At 46.9% G+C, this 25,804-nt stretch overlaps 1 protein-coding gene across 1 annotated transcript in view; it reads right to left on the reverse strand.

Annotated features, from left to right (window-relative positions):
• The window catches only part of ATG2A (autophagy related 2A), a 2,105,371-nt gene that overhangs the window by 906,971 nt on the left and 1,172,596 nt on the right, over positions 1-25,804 (reverse strand). Inside the window, exons 23-24 of the mRNA XM_069644746.1 lie at positions 13,442-13,522; positions 6,167-6,273 (exon numbers count right to left, since the gene is read on the reverse strand). Coding sequence (XP_069500847.1) covers positions 6,167-6,273; positions 13,442-13,522 — 188 coding nt within the window. The remainder of the gene's footprint in view (positions 1-6,166; positions 6,274-13,441; positions 13,523-25,804) is intronic.

Raw genomic sequence — 25,804 nt, forward strand, 5'->3', positions numbered from 1 at the left:
GGGGAGCCATCTTGTACCAGAGCTCCCTGTCGTAGCGGGCCACGATAGCCAAGGCGTTGGCCGCTTTAATCGTCGTCGCTGCCGACGAGATGACTCTACGCCCCATAGTATCCAATTTCTTTCCCTCGCCGTCCGGCGGGGAAGTCGATGTGGAGGCCGCACCCCCCCCCGCTTTCTTCCTGGCTGCCGCGGAGACGACGGAGTCCGGGGTAGGCTGCGCCCGGAGGCATAGGGGGGCCGTGTCCGGGACCCGGTACTTTTTCTCGTACCGGTCTCTTCTAGCTGGCGTCGTGGAAGGGTTCTTGAGGAGGGAAAGGCCCTCATCCCAAATGTCGTCCAACAGAGGCACTGCAAGGACCGTCTTCCTCTTGGCCTCGCGCCGCTGATAAAGGAAGCCTTCCTTTTTCTTCTCCTCAGGGCAGAGTTGGAAAAGCTCGGAAGCCCTGGAGATCATGGAGTGGAAAGATCCGATCTCGTCGGGCGGAGAGGCCCTGGTGGGAGGCGACGACGGAAAATCCTCGTCGTATGCCTCGTCGTCCGTACCCGTCGCTGCCGTGTCAGTCCCCGTATCATCCCCTCGGGTGGACGGGGAGGAGGGCTGGAAGGGGCGCGACGGTTGAAAAGGAGGTGGTGGATGGATCCTTCTTTTCTTGGTAGGGGGAACACCAGAAGGTCCCGGTTCTGGATCCCCCGACGGGAGAGGTTCCTCCGTCGGTAACGGTAGCCTCGTCCTTATCTCGGAGCATAAGGACTGTATGGCCAACAAAATGGCCGCCGAGTTGTCTTGCGGCGCTGGCAGAGGGGAATCCGACGGGCGAGCAGGGGCCCCGTCGGTATCCTCGACGATGTCGTCGTCGTCACCTGCGTCGGGGTCCATTCCGACGGGCTGGCCTTCTTCCACGCCTAGGCCGTGGCTTAAGACCTCGATCAGCTCCTCTTCTGAGGTTGAGGCCGACTCTACGACGACGCCCTGCCCCCCCTTCTTCTTCCCCACGGAGGGTTTCACGGGGGTCCTATCGATGGGCACAAAGGAAGACTCCCTCCGAGGAGGCAGGGAGATTCTGGGCCCTGAGGTCGCCACCACTGGTGCAGCCACCACAGGCTGAGCCAGGGCCGCCGCGACCGTTTCGATAGAGGGCTTGGTCGGATGGATCAAGGCCTTCACCACCTTAGGTGCGCTCACCGCCTTATCCTTGAGGGAGGGGGCACTGCCACGCTCCTCCTCTGCCTTAGAGCTCGACCGGGGCCTCTCCAGGAGCTTCGCCGGGTGCTCGGCCTTCCTCTTACCCGACCCAGAGCGTTGGCTCGTGGTTGATGGTGCCGGGGAGGGTGCGCCCTGCCTGGCGCCCGTAGAGCCCGACCGTTCGGCGCTCCCGGTGCCAGCGGACTCGCGGTGCTTGGCCTTATGTTGGGCCCCCGTCGCCGGGGCGCCCTCAAAGGTCTTAGAAGACCGCTCGGATTTCTTCTTCTTCTCGCCAGACGGGCTCTTACCCTCCAGCCAGTTGGCGAGACGTTGATGGCGGTCCTTCATGGTCCGTTCCGACATGTTGCCGCAAAACGCACAGTCCTTCTCCACGTGCGTCTTGTCCTCATGAAGGCAGTAAAGGCAGAAAGAGTGTTCGTCCTCCTTGAAGACGTTCTGCAGCTGGCATCCAGGGCAGACCCTGAACAGCTTTCCGGGCGTCGAGCTTCCCTTCTCCTGGGCCATCTCCGAGACAGGGCCTGAGAAGCTTCTGGAGTCCTCCGAAGTGTAGCTCGACGAAATCTTCACCCTTGAGGGGCACAGATGAATCCGACACGGGTCCCCGTTGATCGGATGTAGGATCGGTGGAGCTTGAGGCTCTTTTGACCGAAAGAATCGAAGTTTTTTGTAAAAAGCGCGAAAAAATAGCACTAACGCTCGAGAGCAATAGCACGAGGATCCCAACACATGAACGTGCGGTAAAAATCTGAAGATGGCTGCCAGAGGCGGTGCTTAGGTAGAGGGCAGTCATTGGCTGTGGTCAGTATGACGCAGAGACCAGTGATTGGTTATTACTACGAAAGACAGATCAGAAACGAAACTGATACTGGTTTTTTCTTTACCGAGGATTCCCAGCCTGACGACGGGGAATATTCATGAGCATGTGAATCCATGCCAGACCCCATGCTGGAGAACCACAGTCGTCGGTTCGGTGACTAGAACCGAGACACCAGAGACAAACTCAGTGAGGATCAGTGATCGACATTTTCGATCCACAATCGATACACTTCTTGAACCCAGTCTTGGGTGTCGAAGGAGTCGAAGAAGATGACATTTTCACGAAGAAAATCTCAGAGCGCGCCGTTCACGATAGCAAAGCGATCGGAAAAACGGAACTGGAGCAACGGGCGCGGCTCGAGCTACTTATACCATCAGTGACGTCGACACGGTATGGAGACCGTCGAGGGACAATCGACGCCACGACCTCGAGCACAGCGCCCTCTGCCGAGAATTATTTTTTCCGAAGCAGCAAAGCTGGAGATAACGAATTATCATAAGATGAGGAATACGTGGGAGGACACAATCCATTCGAAATAGAAGGGTTCTAATTAAAACAAAGTTGTTTATTTCTCTTCTATTTAAATGTTCTATTCTTTTTCTTGTTTGATCCTTTAATACATTTTGCTCCCAATATAAAAGCTGCTAGCCGCCACCCAAGCTTTTGGAAGTATAACCAAGTTAACTCTAACAAACATCATTGTATATATGTCGAAGCTAGAAAGCAATAGTGTCTGACATTTTAGAGTTGAATCAGTCCTAAAATAAGTTATATCGAGGCGAAATGCCCCGAGGTGGCAGGCCCACACTCCGTTAACGAGGGTGGCGGTCTGTTACCTACAGTGTGGGCCCGCCACTAAGGGGCATATTGCCATTAGTACCAGGGTAGTGTAAAAAAAAAAAAAAGAAAATGGAAAGTATTTTCTCTCAGGGAAAACAATGCCTCACAGCGTCCCATTCACAGAGAGAAAATACTATACCAACATGGCCGCCATGGAATTGGAAGGCGGGGCTTTCTATGGGCTTTGTATGGAGCCCCTTCATTTCCATGGCGGCCACACTCGGACAGGAGCTGCAGCAGAGGGGACCCACCGTCGCAATCAGCTACGTGGAATGGGGAGCGGGGGGGAAGAAGGGGGAAAAAAACTGTTGGTGGGGAGAAGATGGCGGTCGGGGAAACCGACCATCAGGCGGCTTGGAGCACAGGCTTACACTAGCAGTGTCAGCCCACATTCCGAGCTCCCCGATTGGCTGGCTCCTCGCCGAGAGTGCTAATGGACGTCACTACTTTGCTCTGATGCTAACACTTGTCTATGGTTTCAGGGAAAAAAGTGAACTGTGTTGTTTTAAAGTTTATTCTAAGAATGGTGTAAAGGCTGACAGGCTGCGGCACGCCACAAAGAGGGAAAACTGCATTTCCCCTGTTGCCTGGCGTCAATGTGCGCTCAGCACATGCCACCGGGGCTTGAAGAGGCCCACACCTGCCTGTGCTCTGTGCGGATTGCTTTGACTTCTACGAGCGCAGGCAGGGTGCGGCAGTTGAAGCAGCGTACAGCAGAAGAGGGAACGGCAGGCTGGTGGCAGAGTGGGTGGCTGTGACTATGCAAAAGCATTACTATGGTTCGCCCGGGCGGTGACGGTGATCCCATGGTGTTACTATTCCCCGACTTCATCTACTCGTTCGGAGATGCCTCACGGCTCCGAGCCAAAGGAAAGTACAGCATCCGATACGGGACACGGGAGGGGAATTCAGTGTGCATCGGATGTTTGGACTCATTAAAGACTAAGACTGTGCACATGGATAATCTATGTGTATTGTGAATGTAAACCTAAGCGAGCCAATAGCAGGTAGGTTAAGGTGCTTTTTGGGGCTAAACTGTCTATATTTATGTGGAATATTGTGGGTCACTTCCCAGCATTGATAGGGAGGAGACCACCTTTCATTTCATGATTATCTAGATTTATAAAAGTGAACATTTGTGGGTGGCTAAGTTTGTGGCAATTCCACACTGTTTCACCTATCTGCACCAAATGTTGCATAGTTACCTGTTTGGATCCTCTGGACATTACTGGCTACATTACATGTGGACTCCCTACCCCTTACCCTGGATTTCAGCACAAGTAAACATTTGTTTGTGGGTATGTACTTGGCAAACCGGTGTTCCTTATACAATTCCACACTGTTTCAGCAATCTGCACCAAATGTTGCATAGCTACCGGTTAGAACCCTCGAGACATGACTGGCTACATGGCATGTGGACACCCTACCCCTTTCCCCGGATTCCAGCACCTTCACACATGAGATGGTTGCCTGAAATCGGTGAATCATCAATGTGGTCGTAGAAGGACCGTTCCCGACACGAGGAACAAAACCAGAGGGACCTCAAAAACCTGGTTTGAAGGCCCTAGGATGCACGGTTTCCGAGATATTTGCACCGTAAAAACGGCACCACGCCAGGGTGAGGTGACACAGATGGTCCCTGTTTGGAGCAGCGTAGCATCTCTCGCCTCCCTCCAACCCGAACGTCTGTTTCGGGGTATGTCAGCCAGCCACACGTGCCCATTCTATGGGCAGTTTACCTTCAGGGTGCAAAGCAGATCAAGGGAGAAGCGAATCAGAACAGTGACTTAAAGGATCATTGATTTTCAACAATTGATGAGGGTGTTATGTCTGTCTACAGAACCTGTTCTGAGAACAGGTGCTTTTACTAGTTTTAAATAAAACAGACTATTCAGATTAAAAACAGCTGTGCCTTGCACCAAATTTTGGGGTGGGAGCGTGCCGGTGTGGGTATTCGATCAGGGATATTTGTTGGCAAAAATAATACATTGTTAGAATTTTAGATATATAGATAAATGTCTGGAACAGGCTTGGACTCTGCACACTCACGTTTCCCCATCACCTGAGAAAAGTAACTAAAAAGGGTGAAACCCAATACCTCCAAAAAACCGATAATGCCATTCTGACAAATGATGGATAATGCTGCCTGGCACACTGCATGATATCATCCCAAAAAGGGGCTCATTAAAATCAATCAAATGTGAATTTTTGAATTGTTTATTCTTGGCTATACAACAGATTATTTCCAAACAGCTCAGTTTTTGGCATGGATTTAAAAAAGCAGCAATGCCTATTTATGTGTTGTTTCCCAGCAATATAACACTTTAAATTAACAGGGGACATGTGATTTGCATGTTGCCTCAACATGACTAGTAGTGTCAGTAGGTTCGGAATACTGTCTGAAATGTATCACAATCCCCCAGTCAAGCACCACCAGCGTCTGGTGTTCCAAGCCACTGTGTCAGTTTATGCAGGACATCCCATGACTATTTTCTCTCTCTCCAACCTTCAAGAACAATCATTATGCAATATATAAAAATAATAACTACCTCAACTTGTTCTACAGATTTACTAGCAGACGTTAAACCTCACGCTACTATATAACCATCCCAGGGCTTTCTGATTTCAATTATCCTTCTTTCCAAAACTACCTTCCCAAAGAAGTGGCAAAGTCACAAATGTACATTTATGGGAATAAACATGTGCAAATATTATGTTATGACCCACCATCTTACACCCTTCACATTGCATATTGTCACCTCAAATGCAGTAAGGGATTTGTCATGTACACATGCTCAGGAGTTATGAGAACTCTGTTACTTCTACAGTGTTGTGTTCTTTTAAGGATTTGAATGTTTTTCCAATTCCCTCACACATCCACATCTTTTAGACTTTTGCCCCTTCTCTTTAGACCTGTGGTTTGGTTAGATTGCCTCTAGCTGACCATAGCCTGTCTTTATATTTCTATAGATGTGGAAACCTGAGAACTGGATATGTAGTCTCTAGAACAGAAGACAAGGCTGCAAATAAGGTCCCAAAATGTGCAAATCAGAAACATAACTTACTTTATCCTGCTGGGTATAACTTTCTCTCTGCATCCCAGCATTGAACTGGCTTTCTAAAAGTCCTTGTCTCTTTGCACATTTTATGTGACTAACTCTGTGGCATTACCAACCCTACCAAGTGTCACAGGAGGTGGGACTGTAGGACAGAGAGAATGGCAGCAGCCCAAACAAATATCTGCCATTGACTTTTCTATAGATATCTGGACACAATTCTTTAAATTCTTTAAAAAGAAAACATACCTGTAATCCACTGCACAGCTGAAGAGATGGGTGTGCAGCACAGTTATCACAGTAGGTGGCATGTACCCCAAAATCGGATCATCCAGAACATCCAGGAAATCCATCAACTGCAGAAAAATTGACAGAGGACATGTAAGGCTTACCAAGTGGTATATATGTTTTATCGGCCAAGTGCAGCTCTTATGCTAACAATGTAGTGGTTTAAATACAGTGTAACATACAATATTGCCTACTGTGACTATTCACAGTATCTTGTCACTTCTCCCCAGAGGGGAGCCTTTCCCTGTGAGGGGGAGACTCCACTCCTGGGGACAGTGTGAAGGCATCATGACGCAAGACACAGACAACAGATTCACATTTCTTCATAAAATACTTCATTGGTCTTTATTTGTCAGAATGGATTAATGCCTAACTTGCCCTAAGCTAAGGTGGGATCTCCATACCTAAAGAAACTGAGGCCAGTCTGTGTCATCAAGTTCAACTCAAAAACCAGTCTGTGTCCAAAACCTAATCTTGCCCTCACAACTAAATCTATACAATGTGTAAGGATGTCAGCACCAAAAGAAAGTGTTCAAAGTAAATGTTCTGAGCTTCTTCTAGCTCTGGCTTGTTTTCAGATGCACCTTTCCCAAGTTCCAAAAGGGTTTCAAAAGGTCTCAGGGCTTCCTTCCCCAAGAGTAACACAGTTCACAAAGTCTTGGGTTCACTTTACCAAGCAAGCAGCTCCTCCACTAGAACTGCTGTGATCCTCTTGACTTGTAAGAATGCAGTCAGTACAACTTTGTAATCTTGTAGGCTCTTAAATGGCTCAAACAAATGCCTTCTTTAACTTCAGCAATTGTTATGTAGCTTAGCATTTGTATCATGGCTTTCTATGGTTCTTCCTCCAATAGGGCTACTCGGTCTAGGTGCAGTTGTCTGACCACACAGTCCACCCATTATAGGCCAGGTAACCGATAACCCTTGGCACTTTGTGATGCTCTTGGTTTTCCTTGGCCAACACAGGTTTTCTCCTTGAACCTTTGTCAGTAATTTACCTTCATGGTAGCTTTCACAATGGCAGTCTCTTGGTTTGCCACAACTTCAAGTCACTCTGACATTCTGTAGTATAAATCGTTTTTACACTTGGCATTTCCCAATGTCCATTGAAGTTCAGCAACTTGTCCTTCACGCTTGCTTTTCTGCTTTTCAATAGTGCTTATTATGAACTTTCCCTTTTTTCATTAAATGCATCTAAACAGGTTCTCACAGTGTTCATAACTGTACATCATTCGCTTTTCACTTATGCAGCATTTTCATCTGATTTCCTTATCTTTCTCTTCAATTCCCCATTCAATAAATCTTGGTACATTTCAAAAGGTATTTTAGCAGTTTATGGATCACAAAAGGGACATTAGTGAGTCAAGTGACCCATTGCCCCCTCACTAGATGGTGTGGTTTTTGTGTTCTGGGGCCTGTGGCCATGACACTTAGCAGAAAGGATCGGCAATAGTTTATTTTTTTAGTATAGGCCCTTTTTATTTGACAAGACTTCACTAGGACTGCCTTATTAATATTTGATTGTTGTAGATTGCTTCCATCTTAGATTTAGATTAGGTGTTTTTCTCACCCATTTATACAGTTTAATGAACACCCTTGAACCGTGATCACTTGTGTCTGTCTTTACTGTTGCCACCATGTGTTCCTTACAATGCTTAAACACTGCCAGGCCCTTCCTGGATTGTGAGACCACAAAAATGTGTTAGTCACATTTAGAGTCTGCCGTTCTAGCCACATAGTAGCTGAGCTTTGGGTTCAGCCTATGCAGCCTTTCCTCATCCCTGTGTCACGCCGCGCGCTCGCTCGCGGGCGCCACTTACCTGTCCTGGGGTCCCTGGTCCACGGCCGCAGCGGTCTCCTCCTTCATGGAGGCTGTACCCGCGGTGGCGTCTCTCCTCACGCCGACCCGCGGTTCGGATGGGCGCCGTGGACGCCGCCATCTTGCGAGGATCTGCGCATGCGCGGATCGTCAGTATTCGACGTCCCGCGCATGCGCAGTGTCGGAACATGCGTTCCAAGCCTCGCTTTGACCCCGAGCCATAAAAGGGCACCGCATACACGGGGACAACGCGTCTCAACGCGGTTGTTACTGTGTATGCGCTGCTGGAGTCCTGGCACTCGTTTTCCAGCCCTCCTGTTCCCTGTTCTACCTTTTCCTGCCTAGCCCTGCCTCATTTCCTTATTTCCTTCTTGCTTCCAGGCCCTCCTACCCTTTCTTCCCTATTTTGCAGACCCCTTGCCTGTTCCTAGTTTAGGGATCCTTTGCCAGTTCCTGGTTCAGGGTAGGGGAGGTCCTGTCCGGGTTCCTAGTTGTTGTGAGGTATCCCCTGTCAGTACTGCTTTTCCTTGCAGTCTGTTCTCCTTTGCCTGTCTTGTGTCCTGCCGGTACCTGTGCCTTACTGCCTTCTTGGAAGTTCCTGTGTTCAGCCCTGTTATCTTCGGTGACTTCATCAAGCCTTCTCAGCCAGTGGAAACACTGTCCCGACGCCACGCAAATTCTGAGAAGTGCCACCCGTGGCGTTGGGAGTTGGTTCAGTGCCGTCCTGTCTTATATCGTCAGGAGGGGATTGGGCTAATTTCTCGCGCTACCCATTCATCGGCCATCATACATCGACATACTGGCAACCTCAACTCCACGGTCTACAGGAAGAAGAGGTAACCCACGATCTCGTGAAGTTTCGTTTAACACCCTGGAAGGGTGAGGTGGAGGGTACAAAACCTCCGGTCAATGCTTCGAGAAACATAAAACTCTGATACCACCTTTAGAAGGAATTTAGGTCGGGCTAAGTGAAGCATTTTCCTTGAAAAAAGGCAAAAAGGGAGGCCTGCAAGAAAGGTCAGGACCAAATTGAGATAACAGTCTGGAACCACAAATGGTGTATGCGGAAACCTGTTCACAAGACCCTTCAGAAATTGGGTAATTATCGGTATTCTAAAGAAGGATGCCTGATCAAAGACCTCATGAACACAGACAAACCCACCAAGTAACCTTTGACCATGCCTATCTGAATACCTGATGAGGCCAGAGATAGAAGTAATTCCAGCACTGTGCTGGTGGGCCATGAGATGTGGTCTACCCTGCTCTCACTACAACGTGCCTCGAGCATTCTCCACCGGCATGCATGCAACCATCTAGTAGGTCTTCAGGCAGCCAGTTGCACCTCGAGTACCTCTTCTGAGATGCACCAGTCATCATACCTCATCCTCTTAGGAGCCATGCATGTAGGTTTAGGGACTCTGGGTTCGGGCGCAGCACCTGACCGCCTGACTGGAATAGGAGATCTGGCCTCTGAGGAAGCCAGAGAGGTGGGCATATGGCCATTTCCAGGGATTAGAGTACCATATTCTCCTCACCCAATGCTGGGCGATCAAGTTCATGGTGGCCAGGAACCTACTTAACCTCCTGAGAATACACAAGATGACGGGTATTGGTGGGAGCATGTACTGGAGGTCAAAGACCAACTCCACCAGGAATGTGTCCCTTAGTGCACCCCTCACAGGGAATTCCGTCGAGCAGAACTGCCTGCACTTTGCGTTGGCCCTCATGGCAAACAGATCTACTGTTGGGATACCCCACAGAATAAAGATCTCCTCCAGGACTTCCTGGCACACTTCCCAATCGTTCAATACTGTGCTCTGCCTGCTCAGAGCGTCCACCAGCCCATTCTCTGCACATGCCAGGTGGGCTACAGGAGCAGCAATCCCGTTCTCCAGCAACAAGAATCACAGCTCCAAATCCTCCCTGCATAGGGGCAGGGAGCGCACACCCATTTGCTTGTTGAGGTAATACATGGCCACTGTGTTGTCCATCAGAATCAGGACATGTTTCCGATGAGGGAAGGCGCAAAAGCCATCAGGCTTAGTCTGATTGTTGGCAAACTCCAGTCTGTTGATGTGCGAACAGTGTTGCACTGGAGACCAAAGGCTGATCACTTGCAGGTCATGCAGCGAGTGCCCCAGCCCTTCAGGGACACCTCCGTGATCACCTGAGGCTGGGGCCATGGTGGCCAAAAGGGTTCCCCCACCATCAGGCTCTCCCTGCTGGCCCACCATGAGAGGTCGTTGGCCACCGACTTTGACACCTTAAGACAGTCCTTCATGTTGTCTAAATGCTGAGACCATTGATCTCTCAAAAGCCACTGAAGGGATCACATTCTTAGACGGTCGTCCGGCACCATTAAAATGCAGGAGGCCATGAGGTCTACTACGAGAAGGGAAGAAAGCCGCTGGTAAGCTGTTTTTCTGGAAAAGCCAGACCACCTGTTTGACACTGGTGACTCTCTCTTCGGGAGAACAAGCCAGGACTGCTCCTATGAATTGGAGTGTCTATATTGGTGTGACATGGGACTTCTGGAAGTTCAGGAAGAAGCCAAAACTGTGAAGCAGGGAACAGGTTTCCTCGAGCTGTGTTGATATCTGCTCTGGAGAACTTCCAGTCATCCAGGTAAGTGAATGCCGGATCTCTTGAGGTGCGCCATCACCACTGCAATCAGCTTGGTGAAACCCATGGGTGCTGAGTTGCAGCCAAAAGGGAGCACTTTGAACTGATGTCCCCGTTAACAAATCTCAGGGACCACTTGTGCTTTCGATGGATCAGCACAAGAAAATAAGCCTCCTGAAAATCCAGCGACACAAACCAGTCCTGGAGCTGTAGAGCCTGGAGAATTTCCTTCAGCGTCACAATCCTGAACTTGTTCTTCCTCACCACCTGACTGCTACCAAGGTGGGCAAAGGATAGGAAGGATAGAAACCCTCAACCTCTCAGGGCTTAGATGGAAGGCTACTGAACAACCAAGCCTAGGGATTTGACTATGGCTTTTGTTGCCCTAAATTTCTGGAGGGACTTATCCGCTTAAGCCCCCCCAAAGGGCATTTCCAGCAGCGTTGCCTAGACATCCGGGGTGAAAACTGAGGTTCTCATCCAAGAGTGTTTCCTCAAGTCCGACCACGTTCCCATGGCATGTGCCACAGAATCAGCCATGTCATGGCCAAGTTGCAAAGTCTGCCGATCTGCCTCTTTGCCGTTCCTCACCAAGACGTTGAAGCACTACATCTCCTTGGCAGAGAGTTTCTCTGCTGCTACGGAGATACCTTTCCAGAGTACAAAGGAGTGGTTGACCAGTGCGCGAAACGCATGTGTGGCTCTCAGAACAGGGTGAAAGACATGAATAGCTTGAGTTCCCAGGTGTGCAGTCTCTTGTTTTCCCTGTCTGAGGGCAGCAAGGAGAAAGAGGAGGTTTGAAGGTTTTCTATCAAAGCGTGTACCACAAAACCTTCTGGGAACACATAGGTGGAGAGAAATGCCAGATCCGAGGTAGCCGGACAATGCTTCTTTGTAAGTTCTCAGTCTACTCTTGTGACCAAAAACAGTTACTACCAGGCTTCCAACATTTGGGCCTCCACCACAGGGTTGATAGAAAGCAAGATCTCCCGTGGGGGACTCTTATCCAAGGGTCAGTTTGAATTTAACCTTCGGCCTAGAGGGCGCAGACCACCCCAGTGTCTCCATCTCAATGAGGAACACCCACTGGAAGCGGGGGATACTCATGCAAGGTACCAGTGTTAATGGAGCTGGGGCAAGGGGAGCTAATGCTTAGAGGTCCAGCCCCAAAGGTGGAGTACCATGGTGCCAAATCGGAGCAATGTCTGCTGGAGCTAGGCCAAGTCTGTAGAAGTGTTGGTGTGGCCCAGAGAGGAACCTCTGTCAGCTTCACCAAGTGCAGTGGGTCTTGTTGGTGCCCAGGCCCCCTGGCAAAATGACTAGCATTTGTAGCTAGAAACTTGATCAATTCTGGGAGTAGAGGATTGGATGGGAAATGGTACCAGAGTTCCTAAGGGTATGTAGACTTGAAGTGGTGACTTCACCTTTCAGATAATGAAGATGAACTCAGCAGAGGGAAAAGATAGAGCTGAGTGTGTTGCAGGCCACACAAACATATCAAAAGTTCAAGTGTCGAACACTGGAGGTGGGTGTTTGTGGAAGAAGTTAGAGAGGGGAGGAGGTGGGCATTTAGGGAGGTGAGGAAGAAGTAGTGGAGTGCAAGGAGGAGGGATAGGAGAAGAGAAACTGCTGAAGTGGTGAGGCAATACAGAGAGGATAAGGGAGAATTAGGTGAATAATTACCATAGAGGAGGCTGGAAATATCTGGGGCGAGTAGAAGGTTTCTGGAGCAGATGAGGGGAAAAGAGACCTTGTAAGATAAATTGAGGTCAGAGAAAAGTTGATGGAGCAGAAGGAGGAGAGAACAGAGCGAGCACGACGGGATGAGGTTAGCAGTTATGTATTGAAGAATAAGAAAGAGCAAAGGAAGCAAGAGGAAAGTGTGTGAAAGTGAGCAACCATTTGGAAAGGAGGAAGACGATGACAAAAAAGGAAAAAGGAGGAAAGACCCAGCTGGGAAACGAAGCCAGGTAGAATGATGAAGAGTGCTCAATTGTTGCAGGGCCTTGACAAGGAAGCAGGAGGAGGTACAACAGAGTAAAGCAAGAGCCAAGGAGGCCAGAAGGGGGACAGAATGGCACAGCGCCTACTACCCCCACTGCGGGCGGAGAGTGTGACAGTCTGCACAGGGAACCAGAGCACCGGAGTCTTGTCATAACCAGGCCCAGAGAGGTCTAAACCCATCTCTTACAATCTTGGAACATTGACCTTTGACCTAGAGGCACCATGTGCCCTGACTGGGGGAGAATACCGACAAAGGAAAGTAACATCTCGCTAAGATCAACAAACTAACAACCCCCTCAGACAAGCCAAGAGAGGAGTGCCACAGCATTTAAAACCCCAAAAACTGTGAGTAACTTTTTTGGTAGCCAGGTGACAGACAAACTAAAGGCAGGGATGGAATGATGGACTACAGTCCTCAATCAAGTTTCTGGTTTGCTTTAAGCGTTGTACACCTTTGAGTTTAGTCTACCCTAAATCCTTTGCATTTCATTTTGTTAAGTAAACCTCTGTGAACAATTCTTTCTGGGTATTGAGAGATCTGTTGATTCACCAGCTGTAGCACTACCAAGCGCTAATTATTGTGGCCATGTAATGCTTCTCTGTGGGTAGTGCCTCTCACTGGTAAATACTACGCGATGCCATATATTTAGCGGTTCTGACAGATCAGAATCATGTGATGGGTCCTGTGTGTCAGCTGTAACTGTTTGCAGCCATGTGATGCATGCACCATATTTACGTGACGCTTGCTTAGGAGTACCTGCTCAGATTGGATGGGATCATGCAATTCTTACCTGTGTGTACCAGCTCTGATTGGTCAAGGCCATGTGATGTCTCATTGTTGCTCCTTCCAGTCTCAAGGCCACCAGAAACTCCTAAAAATAAAATTGTGAGTTAGTGAAAGAGCAGCTCAGTTATGAAGGTATGTCTCACCTGCCCCTCATCACACATCTATGCAGAATTTAAGAGCATTGCTTTCACAGACTGGCCTGTGCTACCCCATTCCTGAAACATACATGATCTCATTAAGTACATTCCTGCATTGTTGTGATCCAATCTTTCAAGAAAAAGAATCAGGGGGGCTGTTCAGGACCACTACTGATGTGGCCCGCAGGGAAGTCTTCTTTAGTGGACATGCAAGGTTTAAAACAAAGACTAAAGAACTCTTACTGGCAGAGTGACTTTGAATCAAAGCTTAGATTATGCCAACCAGGAGCTTGGCGTAAAGTACGGTTAACATGCACAAGGGGTTGTCTGACAAAATGTTGTCCAGACAGGTAACAAAAATATAGTTATTTATGAACACCATAAATGAATTACGCTAAAACTACTATAGGATACACAAAACAAATCACATATACACATCACAACATTGGTGTTCAATTGGGATAAGAGCAATGATACATTAAATAATACACAGGAACAAGTTGCAGTGGGGGGGAGAGGAGTAGATCATGAATCTTATAAAATAACATGGTACACTAACACTTTGAAAATAAACTTAAGCAGTCAAACCCTATCCTAAGAATGATGTTCAACTAGAGTTTCTACCAAGGTATCAATTGTGGCTCCTTAGGAGGAAGGTTCAAACAGTCACCAAAGTTCTCCCATAGGAATCAATGGAGCTTAATTCATAACAGGTGTGGTTAGATTGCAGCTATACTTAATATTAGATTTACAGGTTTCCTTTGGAGGAAAAGGCTAGCTACCAATGCAAGATATCTAGGTGGACTGCAGACGCGATTCCTATAGCCAGATTCTACCACCAAAGGTAATGGCAAAGATAGTTTCATGGAAGGACTTGACGCTGTACTGGATTCAATGAGGAACAGGCAGACCATAAGAATGGTATGCAGCATTGCACCTTGAACCCACACCAACCACTCCAGGAAAGTCATGGTCAATGGGGACAACCGTTCTCACCAATGGTTGTGGCATTGGGGTTGTAGGGGGGATGGGTGTAAAGGAGGTTCCTTTTGACAGCTCGGCCTGACAGCATCTGTTGCAGCACCCATGACTAAGGAGGATCCCAATGATGCAGCAGGTGAATAAAGCACTCTGAAACATAGCAAGGGTCAGCAGGCAACAAAAATGGACACCTGAGAAGTTCACCTCAAGCAGGGCACCTCTACCTGGTGGAGAGCAGGAGAGCTCCAAAGTAGGGGTTCATAAACGAGTTTGCCCAGCAAGTTGTGCCGCAAAGAGCCACACTCGAGAGGCTTCGGACCAGCCCATGACTTCTAAGATCTTCAAGGAGACATCCAAATCAGTGCAATACCATAACCTGGTTGTTCCCACTTACTCAAGGGAGGGTGGCACTACGATGGCCTCACCTAGTCAATGGAGAGCAGAGCTTCACCTTGCAGGAGTTGATTTTGGTATTACTCGTCATAGCAACAGCTTCCTGGAGTCCTCTCTGAGGCATCACATGAATTCATTTTGTAATTCCAGTGGTTGACTTCCCTAACAACTCCCCTGCAGATATTATGACTGGGTCATTAGTATGACCCTGTCAAGGGGGGGGGGGGGGGGAAGAACCCTCTAAACCTGGGATAGGCGTCCTACCAGGGCAACACCATAGGTGATATGGGGAGTTTAGTTGAGGTGGACCATTGTCTCGGGTGCTCCCTTGTATGCCTGGAGCAATGTATGCACATTGTTGTCCCTTTCTCTGACCCAATGCCAGTCAGGCTCTGTCCTGGCCTAATCTCTCTGCTCTCTTTCAGGTGATTCTCGAGAGCCCACAGCAACCAGAAAGCACCAGACTCCTGGGAGGGATATTAGTTTCTGTTAAGCCACACCGTTCGCAGAAAAACCACAAGTTGTCCTTGGCACCTGGGCCCAAAGGACAAGACCCAGCCCGGAACAGGAGGAACGAACCGATTCCACACATATAAATGGACTAGGCATCTCCATTTAGGAGAGGAATGGAAGACCCAACACTTACCACACAAACCACAGCTTGGCTACAGGGGAGCAATGGAGCAGCTGCAAAAGATCAGTAATGAATAAGGGACTGTCAAAGAAGACCTAGGAACACTCCCAAACCCTTACCGAGCAAGGGGAGAAAAAAATACCACAGTGACTGCATGGCAAAGATGGGGGCTGAAAAGGGGGCACAGTTAACGGTTGTTACAAATACTGCCAGGGCAAGTCCTGGCCCACAACAGGATAGAGCAGACAGAAATTGGCACAGGGACTAGATTACCAATGGGAGCAGAGGGAAACTGCAAGGCAGGCAGGGGAGGGCTATGAAAGCGAGCAGTAAATTGACAGTGACAGGTGTTGGGTGAGGATGCTTGAGCTGGAGGAACAAGAGGCCAGTGAGGAGGGTGTAGCAGGTGGAGGAAGACTTGAAGGAGACTTTGAGCATTTGGACAGAGAGAGGTTTGGGTTTTGGGATTTATGATTTGGTGGCAACTGGGTACGAGTGAGAGGGATTGAGGGCCATTCTGGATGGATAGAAAGAGGAGGTTGAGAGTAGGAGTGTGAGAGAATGAGCATGCATGTGTATATGAGAGAGAGGCCGGAAGGTGGAATAGAGCAGAGGCAGGAGGGTAGAGGAGAAAAGAGGCAGGGATAGTGCTGGGAGGAATGTGATTTTGAGGTAAGCAGACAAAATCAGGAGAGCAGGCAGAAGGAAAGGGATAGATAAGACGGGGAAGAAAGAGTGTATAGAGGGAGGAGCTGGACTGTGAAGACAGAAGAGAGAAAAAAAAGATATATATTTTTTTATTGTGAATTTTAGTTTATACAAACTTTTATCACAAACATTTATCATAAAATATCTATGCAACCACTTTAAACTTTCAAAAGCCCAAGCAATCCAACTCGAGTTATTTGGTAGACTCTTTTAGTTATTTTCATATTATGGCCTGAAGTCACACGCAACCACCAAATCCTAGATGAAGATTCATCTGATTTGAAATTGCTTCACATTTTGTGATCAGATGGTAGAGTGATTCAACAGTTTTTTCAAAATGTTTACACAAATTGTTTTTTAAATCAGGGTCTTTTCTTATCCATCTCATCTCCTTTGTCTGTAGGGCGTTTAGCCGCAGCCGTAAAAATTGGTCTCAATGATTTTGAGATGGACATTTTAAAAGGTATTTTGGTTGGAAGTTTAGTCTGTTCATTGTGAGTTCTCGCGGAAGAGCATTTTTTAGGGACGTTCTTTTTTCACTATTCTGGATCCAACACCATAATTGGAAGTGTTTTTTCACCAATTGCGGATGCCACTGAAGAGACTATGTCAATGTCGGCTGATGTCAAAATTTGGTCTACTTTGTGAGCCCAGTCCTTTAAGATGTTTGAAGTTGGATCTACTGGATTCACTAAGTATTTTGTATGCTGGTTCGCCAGGATGTTCTCTTATTTTGCGTAACAATGCGCATAGTTTCCAAATAGTTGTATTATACAGAGAGGTGATCGCCAATCGCCAGTTCATGGCACAGTGTCGTTATTGAGACGTAGCGGGGTAATCTTAAAACTTTGCGCCAGAACAACCCTTCAAGAACGTCCCATACTTTGAAATCAAGATTCCAGGCACATTCAGCCCCGAATGTGATGGCCGGTATAACTTTGTTCAAATAGAATGTTAATACTGGTTGGATGGAGAATTGACCATAATCGTCGTGTATCTTCAGCCCTTGTAGCGCATAGGTTGTCATTCTATTTTTCAAGTCTTAGTACCAAGGCCATTCTCGGATTGATGTACTATAAATGATTCCAAGGTAACGTATTGTCGTCGTTGTTTCAATCTCATTATTTGCAACATGCCATTTAAAGTTTCTATTTTTCTGCCCCTTCATGTTCGTCATCTTTACGATTTTGGTCTTTTCTGTGTTAATTTCGAGCATGTTCCTTGTTAGGTATGTATTTAGTTTTGTTAATAGTCGCTGAAGGCCTATTGATGTTTGGTCCACTAGAACTATATCATCTGCATATATAATGCAGTTTAGTGCTTGGCCATTTATTTTCAGCGGAAAACATCACACCTCTTTTAATTTGTCTGGTAAATCAGAGATGAATAGTTTAAATAACAGAGCTGCCAACGGGCAGCCTTGTTTTACTCCTTTGGATGTCGTAATTATGTTTGTAAAATCACCGCTCTGGTTTGTCCGAATACGCATCGATGTGGTTTCGTGGAGGGCTCTAATCGGCTCCAGTATATTCGCTGGACATTGCCATTTCCTTAGTTTTTGCCAAAGGAGATTTCGATTTATTTTATCGAAAGCTTGCCTCATATCCACAAACGCCAGGAATAAAGGTTTATGTTCTTTTAGTGAGGCTAGTTTTAATAAATTCAGTAACAATAATTTTACTTCCGTGCCTACCCCTTTTGTAAATCCTGTTTGTCGACAGTCGGCAATCTCTGCCTGTGCAACCCAAGTTGTCCGTTTTTTTTTAAAGGAATGAGGCGAATAATTTGCCAATTGTATCTAAAAATGCAATAGGACGGTAGTTGCTTGGGTCGGCCCTTGACTTCTTTTTGTGTATTGGTACTACCACCGCTGTGCGCCAGGATGAAGGAACTTCTTGTGTAATTGCTATTTTTTTAAATAACACTGCAATGAACTGTGACCACCATTCTGCTTCTTGTTTAGCATCACATTTGAGATGTTATCTGGTCCAACGGCTCTGGAATTTTTCAACTTCTTAATTGCGGACAAAATTTCGGAACTAGATTCCACTACGTTCCATCATTCAGTTGAAATCTTTTGAATTATGTCCTTGTCTTTCTCTCCATCATTAAATAATTTGAAGAAATAAGATTGCCAAGTGTGGGGCGCTACTTCATTGACCGATAGTTGGTTACATTTTGTATGACCAGTGTTCCAAATAGCCCAAATTTCTCGAGAATTATGTTTTTGAAATAATTCAGGCATTAATTCAGCCCGTTCTTGGTCTCTGAGTAGCAAATGCTTTGACCCAATTTCTGTATCGCTGTCGACGATGTCGTAAATGATCGCCTCGCATCATGTTTTTCGATTTCTTAATTTTTCTTATATCTCACAGGAAAGATTGTTTTTCTTTCATCAGCAGCCTGCTAAATTTATGTTGGGGTTGGTGCCCAACTATCCCCTTGCCGTTTGTTTTCACTAAATTTCTGTAACAACGGTGCGTAATTCGGGTCATGTGGTGCTGTCTCTTTTCCAAATATATCAGTCAGCTGGCAGATCTGATTACCATTCATTCGAAGGCGATTTCCACTTTCATTTATGGCGACAGCGTGGGCATATTTGATTGGTAGATCCTGCTTGGTCTCATGCCAGGTCAACTTTTGCGGAGAGTGATTGCTGTTAAGAGTTGGAATGACATTTAGTTTTGTGACCTTTCTTAACAAGTTATGTGAAATCCAAATGTAGTCTAGCGTTTTCTGATTATACATTTGTTGCCAAGTTGTGTTGGCTGGGATATCACCTTTAACATGTCCGTTCAGCATGATGCAATTTCTGCTACTCATTGCCGCTTGCCACAATTTGGCCTCTGCTGTTAGTTTTTCGAACTTTATAGGCCTTTGTTTGTTCGTGGACTTGTCAAACTCAAACCATGAATTGTTTAAATCTCCACAAATTATTATTTCCAGATCGTTTTCAACAGTTAAGTATCTATCATTGTTGTTACGGAATTTACCAGTTGCGAAGGACTGATCATTGCAGCGTTCCAATAGACATTTATTAGCAATGTCCTTGCTTATTCGATGTTTGGAACCCTTCGATGTTCGATTAACACTCCTTGAACAAATAGGTTTGGGTTTGGCAATTCCTACACATGCCAATAAAGAGAGTGTTTGATCATCATCAAGAGGCCTGAGAAGAGGCCCGTTTTGATTTTTTCCAGCTGGGTTTAATAAAATAATGTAACCATCTCGGGTTGGTGGCTCTCGTAGCCATGTTTCTTGTAGACAAAGGGCAAAGTTTTTATCTAAGGCTACTGGAAAATCGTTCAACAGGTGTACAAACCCTCTTTTGTTCCAAGAAATTAAGTTCTTGGCCTGTTCCTGTGATTCACTTCCTAGCTAGTTTCGGGAGATAGTATGAAATCTCCTCTTTGTTTCATGTTGTGATGATGGCGTAGTGGGTTTAAAATGACTTGTTCTCGAAAAGTGGTGCCTTAGTTGTTCTCTTCTTTGCTCCATTTGTGTCGGTATGGCAGGTTTGTCGTTGGAGGCATGATCAGCGTTATATTCACTCTCTGGTTCGAGAGAAAGGTCAAAACCATATAGTAGGAGGTCATCTTTTGCATCAAAAAGCATTCTCCTAACGGCCTGCGAGTTGATGTGTAGCAGCACTTGATCTGAGGTTCTTTCGGTTGCGTATTCTACAATCATTATGTCCTCAGAAGTTACAGTGCAGTCACAGTGTGCAGTGCAGGAATGCATTTGAATAGTTTCATGATGTTACCTCGATTTAATTTTACATTAGGGTCGTTGGAGTGGATATTTTGAGTCTTAATTTTGTTTGTGCACGCTCTTTGACGTGCTTCCGCCTCTGCGGTGGATATGAGCTAGAATTAGTTGCTTTCTGCTGTTGTAATAGAGTACATTTTGGATTTCATTTACAATGTGCATTTGACTTCACTTTGTGCCATTGTGGAATATTCCTTAATCTATTTACATCAGGCGGAGAGGTCAATCTAGCATCAGTTTTTGTTTTTGATTTCTCTTCTCCGTGTGACTTTTTTCTTGTTTCTTTTTGAGGTGTTAAGGCTTTTGACTCAGAGACACTTGTTGCCTCTGCTATCTGGTCATCTGAGTATGTTGATAAATCACATAAATCGGTTGACGTAACAGATAGAGAGCTTTCTTGATCTTCAGACTCTAGTCTCCGGCGTTTGTTTATATTTGTGCTTTTTGATAAGGGTGGTCCACCAAAGGTCTTTTCTAAAGTCGTTACGACTTCCTGGGTATCGGTTGGTTTGTCTTTTGTCGTCGCACGGACAAACAGCGCTGCCTTACGAAGAGTGGGAAGGTTGCAGATGAAAATCTTTGCTGTCTGACGCAATGGTATCCTTAAGTTTGATTTGCGCACAGTCGGCAGCTTCTTTATCTTTGTATTTGCTGTCCAACTAATTTTTTCTTTCACGTTCAAGTTTCCTACTTTAGCTGACCCAGCAAAAATTCCAAAGGAGGAGAAAGAGTTTATTTGATCATCTTTTTCGTTAGCTCAGCATGGTCATTGCTTTTATATGCTGCCAGAGTGGATGGTCTTTTAATGGTGCCGCCTTTATTTTTCTGTTGGCATCTTAAAGGGTCTTTCTTGTAGGTCAACATTTAACAATTTTTGATTAGATGGTTGGACCCCTAGGTCTGTCTTTCCTACTTTCATCTTTGGACTATTTTGAATCCCCTCCATGCTCGCGCTCGGTATGATGTTATTTGTTGTTTTCATTGCAATGGCGACAGTAGGATATAAAGCCGCCAGAGGTCTATGTGCTATATCTGACTCCGACTCCAAGTCCACCGTTCCATTAGACCTTAAGAGATTAACCTTACTAGTTTGACTTGAATGAGGGCTTGAAGGCAGGGATTCTTTTCTGATTTCATTTTGATGCATCCATTTAATGGATTCAATTAATGCTGCCATTAGTTTGTCTTTTGAGGCTTGATCTTTGATCAACTGCTCTTTTTGTATTGACTGCCACCCCATCGAATGTTCTGCTTCCTGGGCAATCCTGAACTGTAAGAGCTTTGTAAACTAATCAATGGCTGTTATTTTCGAAAAGACATTTTTCATCATTGACACTTGATTATTTATAGTGTCTTGTAATGATTGATAAAGTTTAATGAACAGGCCCAACGCGGTGGCTGTGGCTGCTAGCACCTGATTGTGAATTTGTATAGTCGCTGCCGATGACAGGTTTGATGTAACTCCTGTCTCTCGATTAGAGTTTGTTTCATTTGCTTGGGCTTGACATCTATTTGGGATGTAATTTACTACCTCCTCCTTTTGGTCTTGCTGAGCCGTCACAGCCTCTAATGATACATTTAGGGTAGAATCCCAATGTCCACTTGATTTTGACACACAATTTTTGATTCCTGGTAGTTTTGTTATTGGGGTGCTGATGGTAGCTTGTCATCTGGCCTCCGAAGTATATGGCTGTTTAGCCATTTTGTGCATTTTTTTCCTTCTCATTTTTTTGTAGATTTGTGTACCTCTTCTTGGAAACTTGCAGTTAATTTGGCTTCAACGGCAAGATAGTCAGCCAAAAAAGATCATGCAACAGAATGCAGAGAGAGAAAGAGACACACACCCATAAAGGAGGGTAGAGAAGATAGGAGACAGTTGTAGGGAGAGGAGAGGAGAGCGAGGAAAAGGGTGAGGGGCAGCTGGCTGGAGGACAAAGGCAATAGAGCAATCAGACTACCATGCTAGGTCACCTAGGAAATCCCTGAGGCAGTCCGAGAAATAAGGCCATAGCCTTTTGATCCTCCTTAAGATAGGCATAGACCAAACAGTAGTGGTGCCCTGGCTAAGTGAATTTGCACTTTAATAAAATCTGTTGGAGCAGGGAGGCTGGGCAAGGTAGGTGGGAGCCCCCACAAAGGCTGATTGAAAAGTGCATAGGGACCCCGTCCTAGACTGAAACCCCAATTGCCTGTTTCTTGTAAACCGAGTTGTAATAACAAATGAATGATCATTGATTTGTCTTGTGGCTTCCCAAAAACTTTGTCACAATGTACAAAAACCTGGTTCCTGGGTGACCACAGCCCATCCATCATACTGGGGCTGGGCGATATGGACCAAAAGTCATATCTCAATATTTTTGGGCTGAATGGCGTTATTCGATATATATATCTCGATATCGTTTCGACTTTTGTTCATAAGACATTGATAAAAAATAAAGTGCAACTACAGGGGTCCTCTTCCTGTTTGAGAATACACACAGCTGTGTAAATATCAAAATGTAAACAAAAATGGTATATGTAATAATGTATATATTAAGAAATATATATTTCAATGTTAACAATATTGTCTGATCCTATATCGACATTGAAAATCTATCTCCAAAACTCTAAATATCGCCCCACCCTACACATCAGACTACCTGTAACTATCAAACTAAGTTGTTATCCAATCATAGATAACCAGCTCAGGCATGTCGAGGCACAACTCTTTCTTGGATGTGGATTTAGGTGTCTAGGACTTCTTGCCCAGTCGATACCAAGTCCAAGCATACAAAGGCTACTTACTTCACGAACTTGTGCCACAGCCTGCAAAGAGAATGACTGCATACAGCCATTTCCTACACCTAGCCGGGTGGAAGCTAGCCAATAAAATCAATGAGCTCAGAAGCCCGGGTGTAACCAATTTTAGTCATTTAGGCAACAATAATGATCTTGCTGTAAAAAGGTTTAAGTTACCTACCTGTAATTCTTGTAGTCTTGCATGTATTCACAACCTCACAAATATTCACCGTCAGGCTGGGAATCCTTGGTAATAAGAAAGCAGTTCCGCTCTAGACTGAAAAAACTGCTCGTCTCTTCTATAACCAATCATGGTCCTATAGGTCAAACTGCCCCTAGCCAATGACACTAGTCCTCCTAAGCTCTACCCCTGGTGGCCATGTTCAGATTTGGTCGAGCACGTAAAGTGGTAGTATGAACCAGGAATAGCCAACAGAGTAAGGAGGGAGGGTTTGCATGTGAATCCATGCAAGACGTGCCACATAAAACTTCAAGGCACGAGCAACGTCTAGCGATTGCAACGCCCTTTCAGTAGGCGTAGAAGGGTTCGGAAAGAAAGCTGGCAGAACCAAAGGTTCATTAAGATGGAACCCTGAAGGAACCGTTGGCATAAAGGTGGGATGAGTCTGCAGCACCACATTTGTAGCGTGGAAGGTTAAGCACGGTTGCCGGAAGGAGATAGCCTGGATCTCCCCGACCCGCCTGGCCGAGGTGATGGCCACCAGGAAAGTCATCTTCCACGAGAGAAACTTCATAAGGGCATGATGCATCAGTTCAAATGAAGGCCCGATGAGCTTAGTAAACACTACACTGAGCTCCCAAGCCGCGACAGGAGCCTTCACCCGCGGAAAAGTCCTGAAAAGGCCTTTGATGAACTCCCTGACAAGCCTGTGCGACCACAGGGAGTTAGCCTGGCGCCTGTGTGTGTCAGGATATGGCAAGCAGACAAACCTTCATGGAGGTGTAAGCCAGCCCAGCCCTGGCCAGTGAAAGCAGGTACGGGAGGAGCTGCGGAGCCGTTACCCACAGAGGCACAATCTTCTGAGTCCTGCACCACACCATGAAGAGCTTCCATTTGTGACTTTAACAATCCAAAGCAGAGGAAGCTCTGGTCTTGGCCAGGATCTTCTTGCGCCCCAGAGGCAGATAATAGTGTCCAAACTCTAGGGCAGCAGGAGTCAGGCCATGAGGCTCAGCGACACTGGGTTGTGGTGCAGTATTCCATTTTCTATGGCGAGAATGTTGGGAAGTAGAGGCAGCTGCATGGACAGAGTCACTGACTGACAGATGTAGAAGGTCCAGGTATCAGATCTGCCATTGCCACGCCGTTGCAATGAGGATCATCCTGCAATGGCAACATCTGAGTGTGCTGATCACATGTAAAAGGAGTGGAATCAGAGGGAAGGCGAACAGGGAGAGCCCGCCCCACAGGAATGAGAAGACATCCCCTAGACTGCTTGGCTGAGGAGACCTGCTGGGAAACATCCGCTATTTGGAGTTGGCAGCTGTCGCAAAAAGGTCAATTTAGGAAGGACCCCATCTGCTGAAGAGATGACACCTGCACTTGTTGAAGATACCACTTGTGGCAGGACCGCAGCTCCCTGCTGAGCGAGTCTGCCATGGTGTTTTTGGTCCCTGCAAGATGAAAGGGGATGAGAAACAGGTCCTGAAGAATAGTCCAGTGCCACATGGACTGGGCTTCCAGGGAGAGCACGAGGGAGGGTGTCCCCCCCTGCTTCTGGATGTAGAACATGGTGGTGGTGTCCGTGAAGATCTGCACCACCATCCCCCATAACTGAGTGAGGTGGGAATTACTTGAGGATCTAGAAGACAGCCCGGAGCTCCCGGAGGTTTATATTCAAGTACTTCTCCTCTGGGAGCCAGTGGCCCTCTGGCGTGAAACTGTCCTGTGTGGGCTCCCCAACACTATAGGGAGGAGTCCGTGGTGACTGTGGCCTGGAACGAGGGAATCCGAAAGGAAGCTCCTTGAATGAGATGTGAATGCACCGCCCAACATTGCAGAGCCTGCACGAATGCTCGATTGAGGGCAATCTGGTCTGTCCAGGTGCCTGTGTGCTGCTGCCACCTGGCGTCTAGGAATTCCTGGAGAGGCTGCATCTGGAGCCTGCAAAAGGGAACGAGATCGGTGCAGGAAGATATCATGCCTAACAGGGATTTGATGCGACCGGACTGGTGCGATGGACGCTGCCGACAGCCGCTAAACATTCCCCAGGGTGGCCTCTTCACCCTCTGCTCCGAAGGGGTCACCAGACATCCGACCGCGTTGAGACGGGCACCCAGGAACAGAGCATTCTGTGATGGCACCACACAGAATTTAGGAGAATTGATGGAGAATCCGAGCGAAGTCAGCAGGTGTATGTCTCTGCTGTGCGCTGGGTCACCAGAGAGTGGGAGCGAATGAGCCCGTCGTCCAGATAAGGGGTAGACTATGCCCTTGCGGGGTAGGTGTGCCGCTACTGGGGCCAATCATTTTGTGAACACCCTAAGAGCCGATTTTAGGCCCAAGGGCAGGGCCATGAACTAGTAGTGACGTCCCAGGACTACAAAACGCAGGAACGTCCGATATTTGCATTGAATGGGTATGTGGAAGTATGTGTCCTTTAGATCAAGAGTTACCAGAAAATCCCCTTCCTCCAGTTGGTCGAGCATGTGTTGCAACGTGACAATCCTGACATTTTGGGACTTCAAGTACGTGTTTAGGTGTGACTTCTTCAATACTTGAAAGTATCTGGAGTACACTCCAGAGCCCCAGAGGTGCTGAGGGACTGGCTCTATAGCCGTGTTTCTCATGGCCCGAACTTCCTGTAGCAGCTGTGCCATGTGAAGTTCTTGACGCGCTACAGGAGGAATGTAAGGGCACTTGTGTTGAAATTCCAAAGCGGGACCTTGCTGAAGGACATCCAGCACCCATTTGTCCATGGTGATCTTTCTCCACTGCTCAACAAAG

Source organism: Ambystoma mexicanum, chromosome 2p, assembly GCF_040938575.1.
Source record: "Ambystoma mexicanum isolate Mex_15411 chromosome 2p, UKY_AmexF1_1, whole genome shotgun sequence".
Taxonomy (NCBI): Eukaryota; Metazoa; Chordata; class Amphibia; order Caudata; family Ambystomatidae; genus Ambystoma; species Ambystoma mexicanum.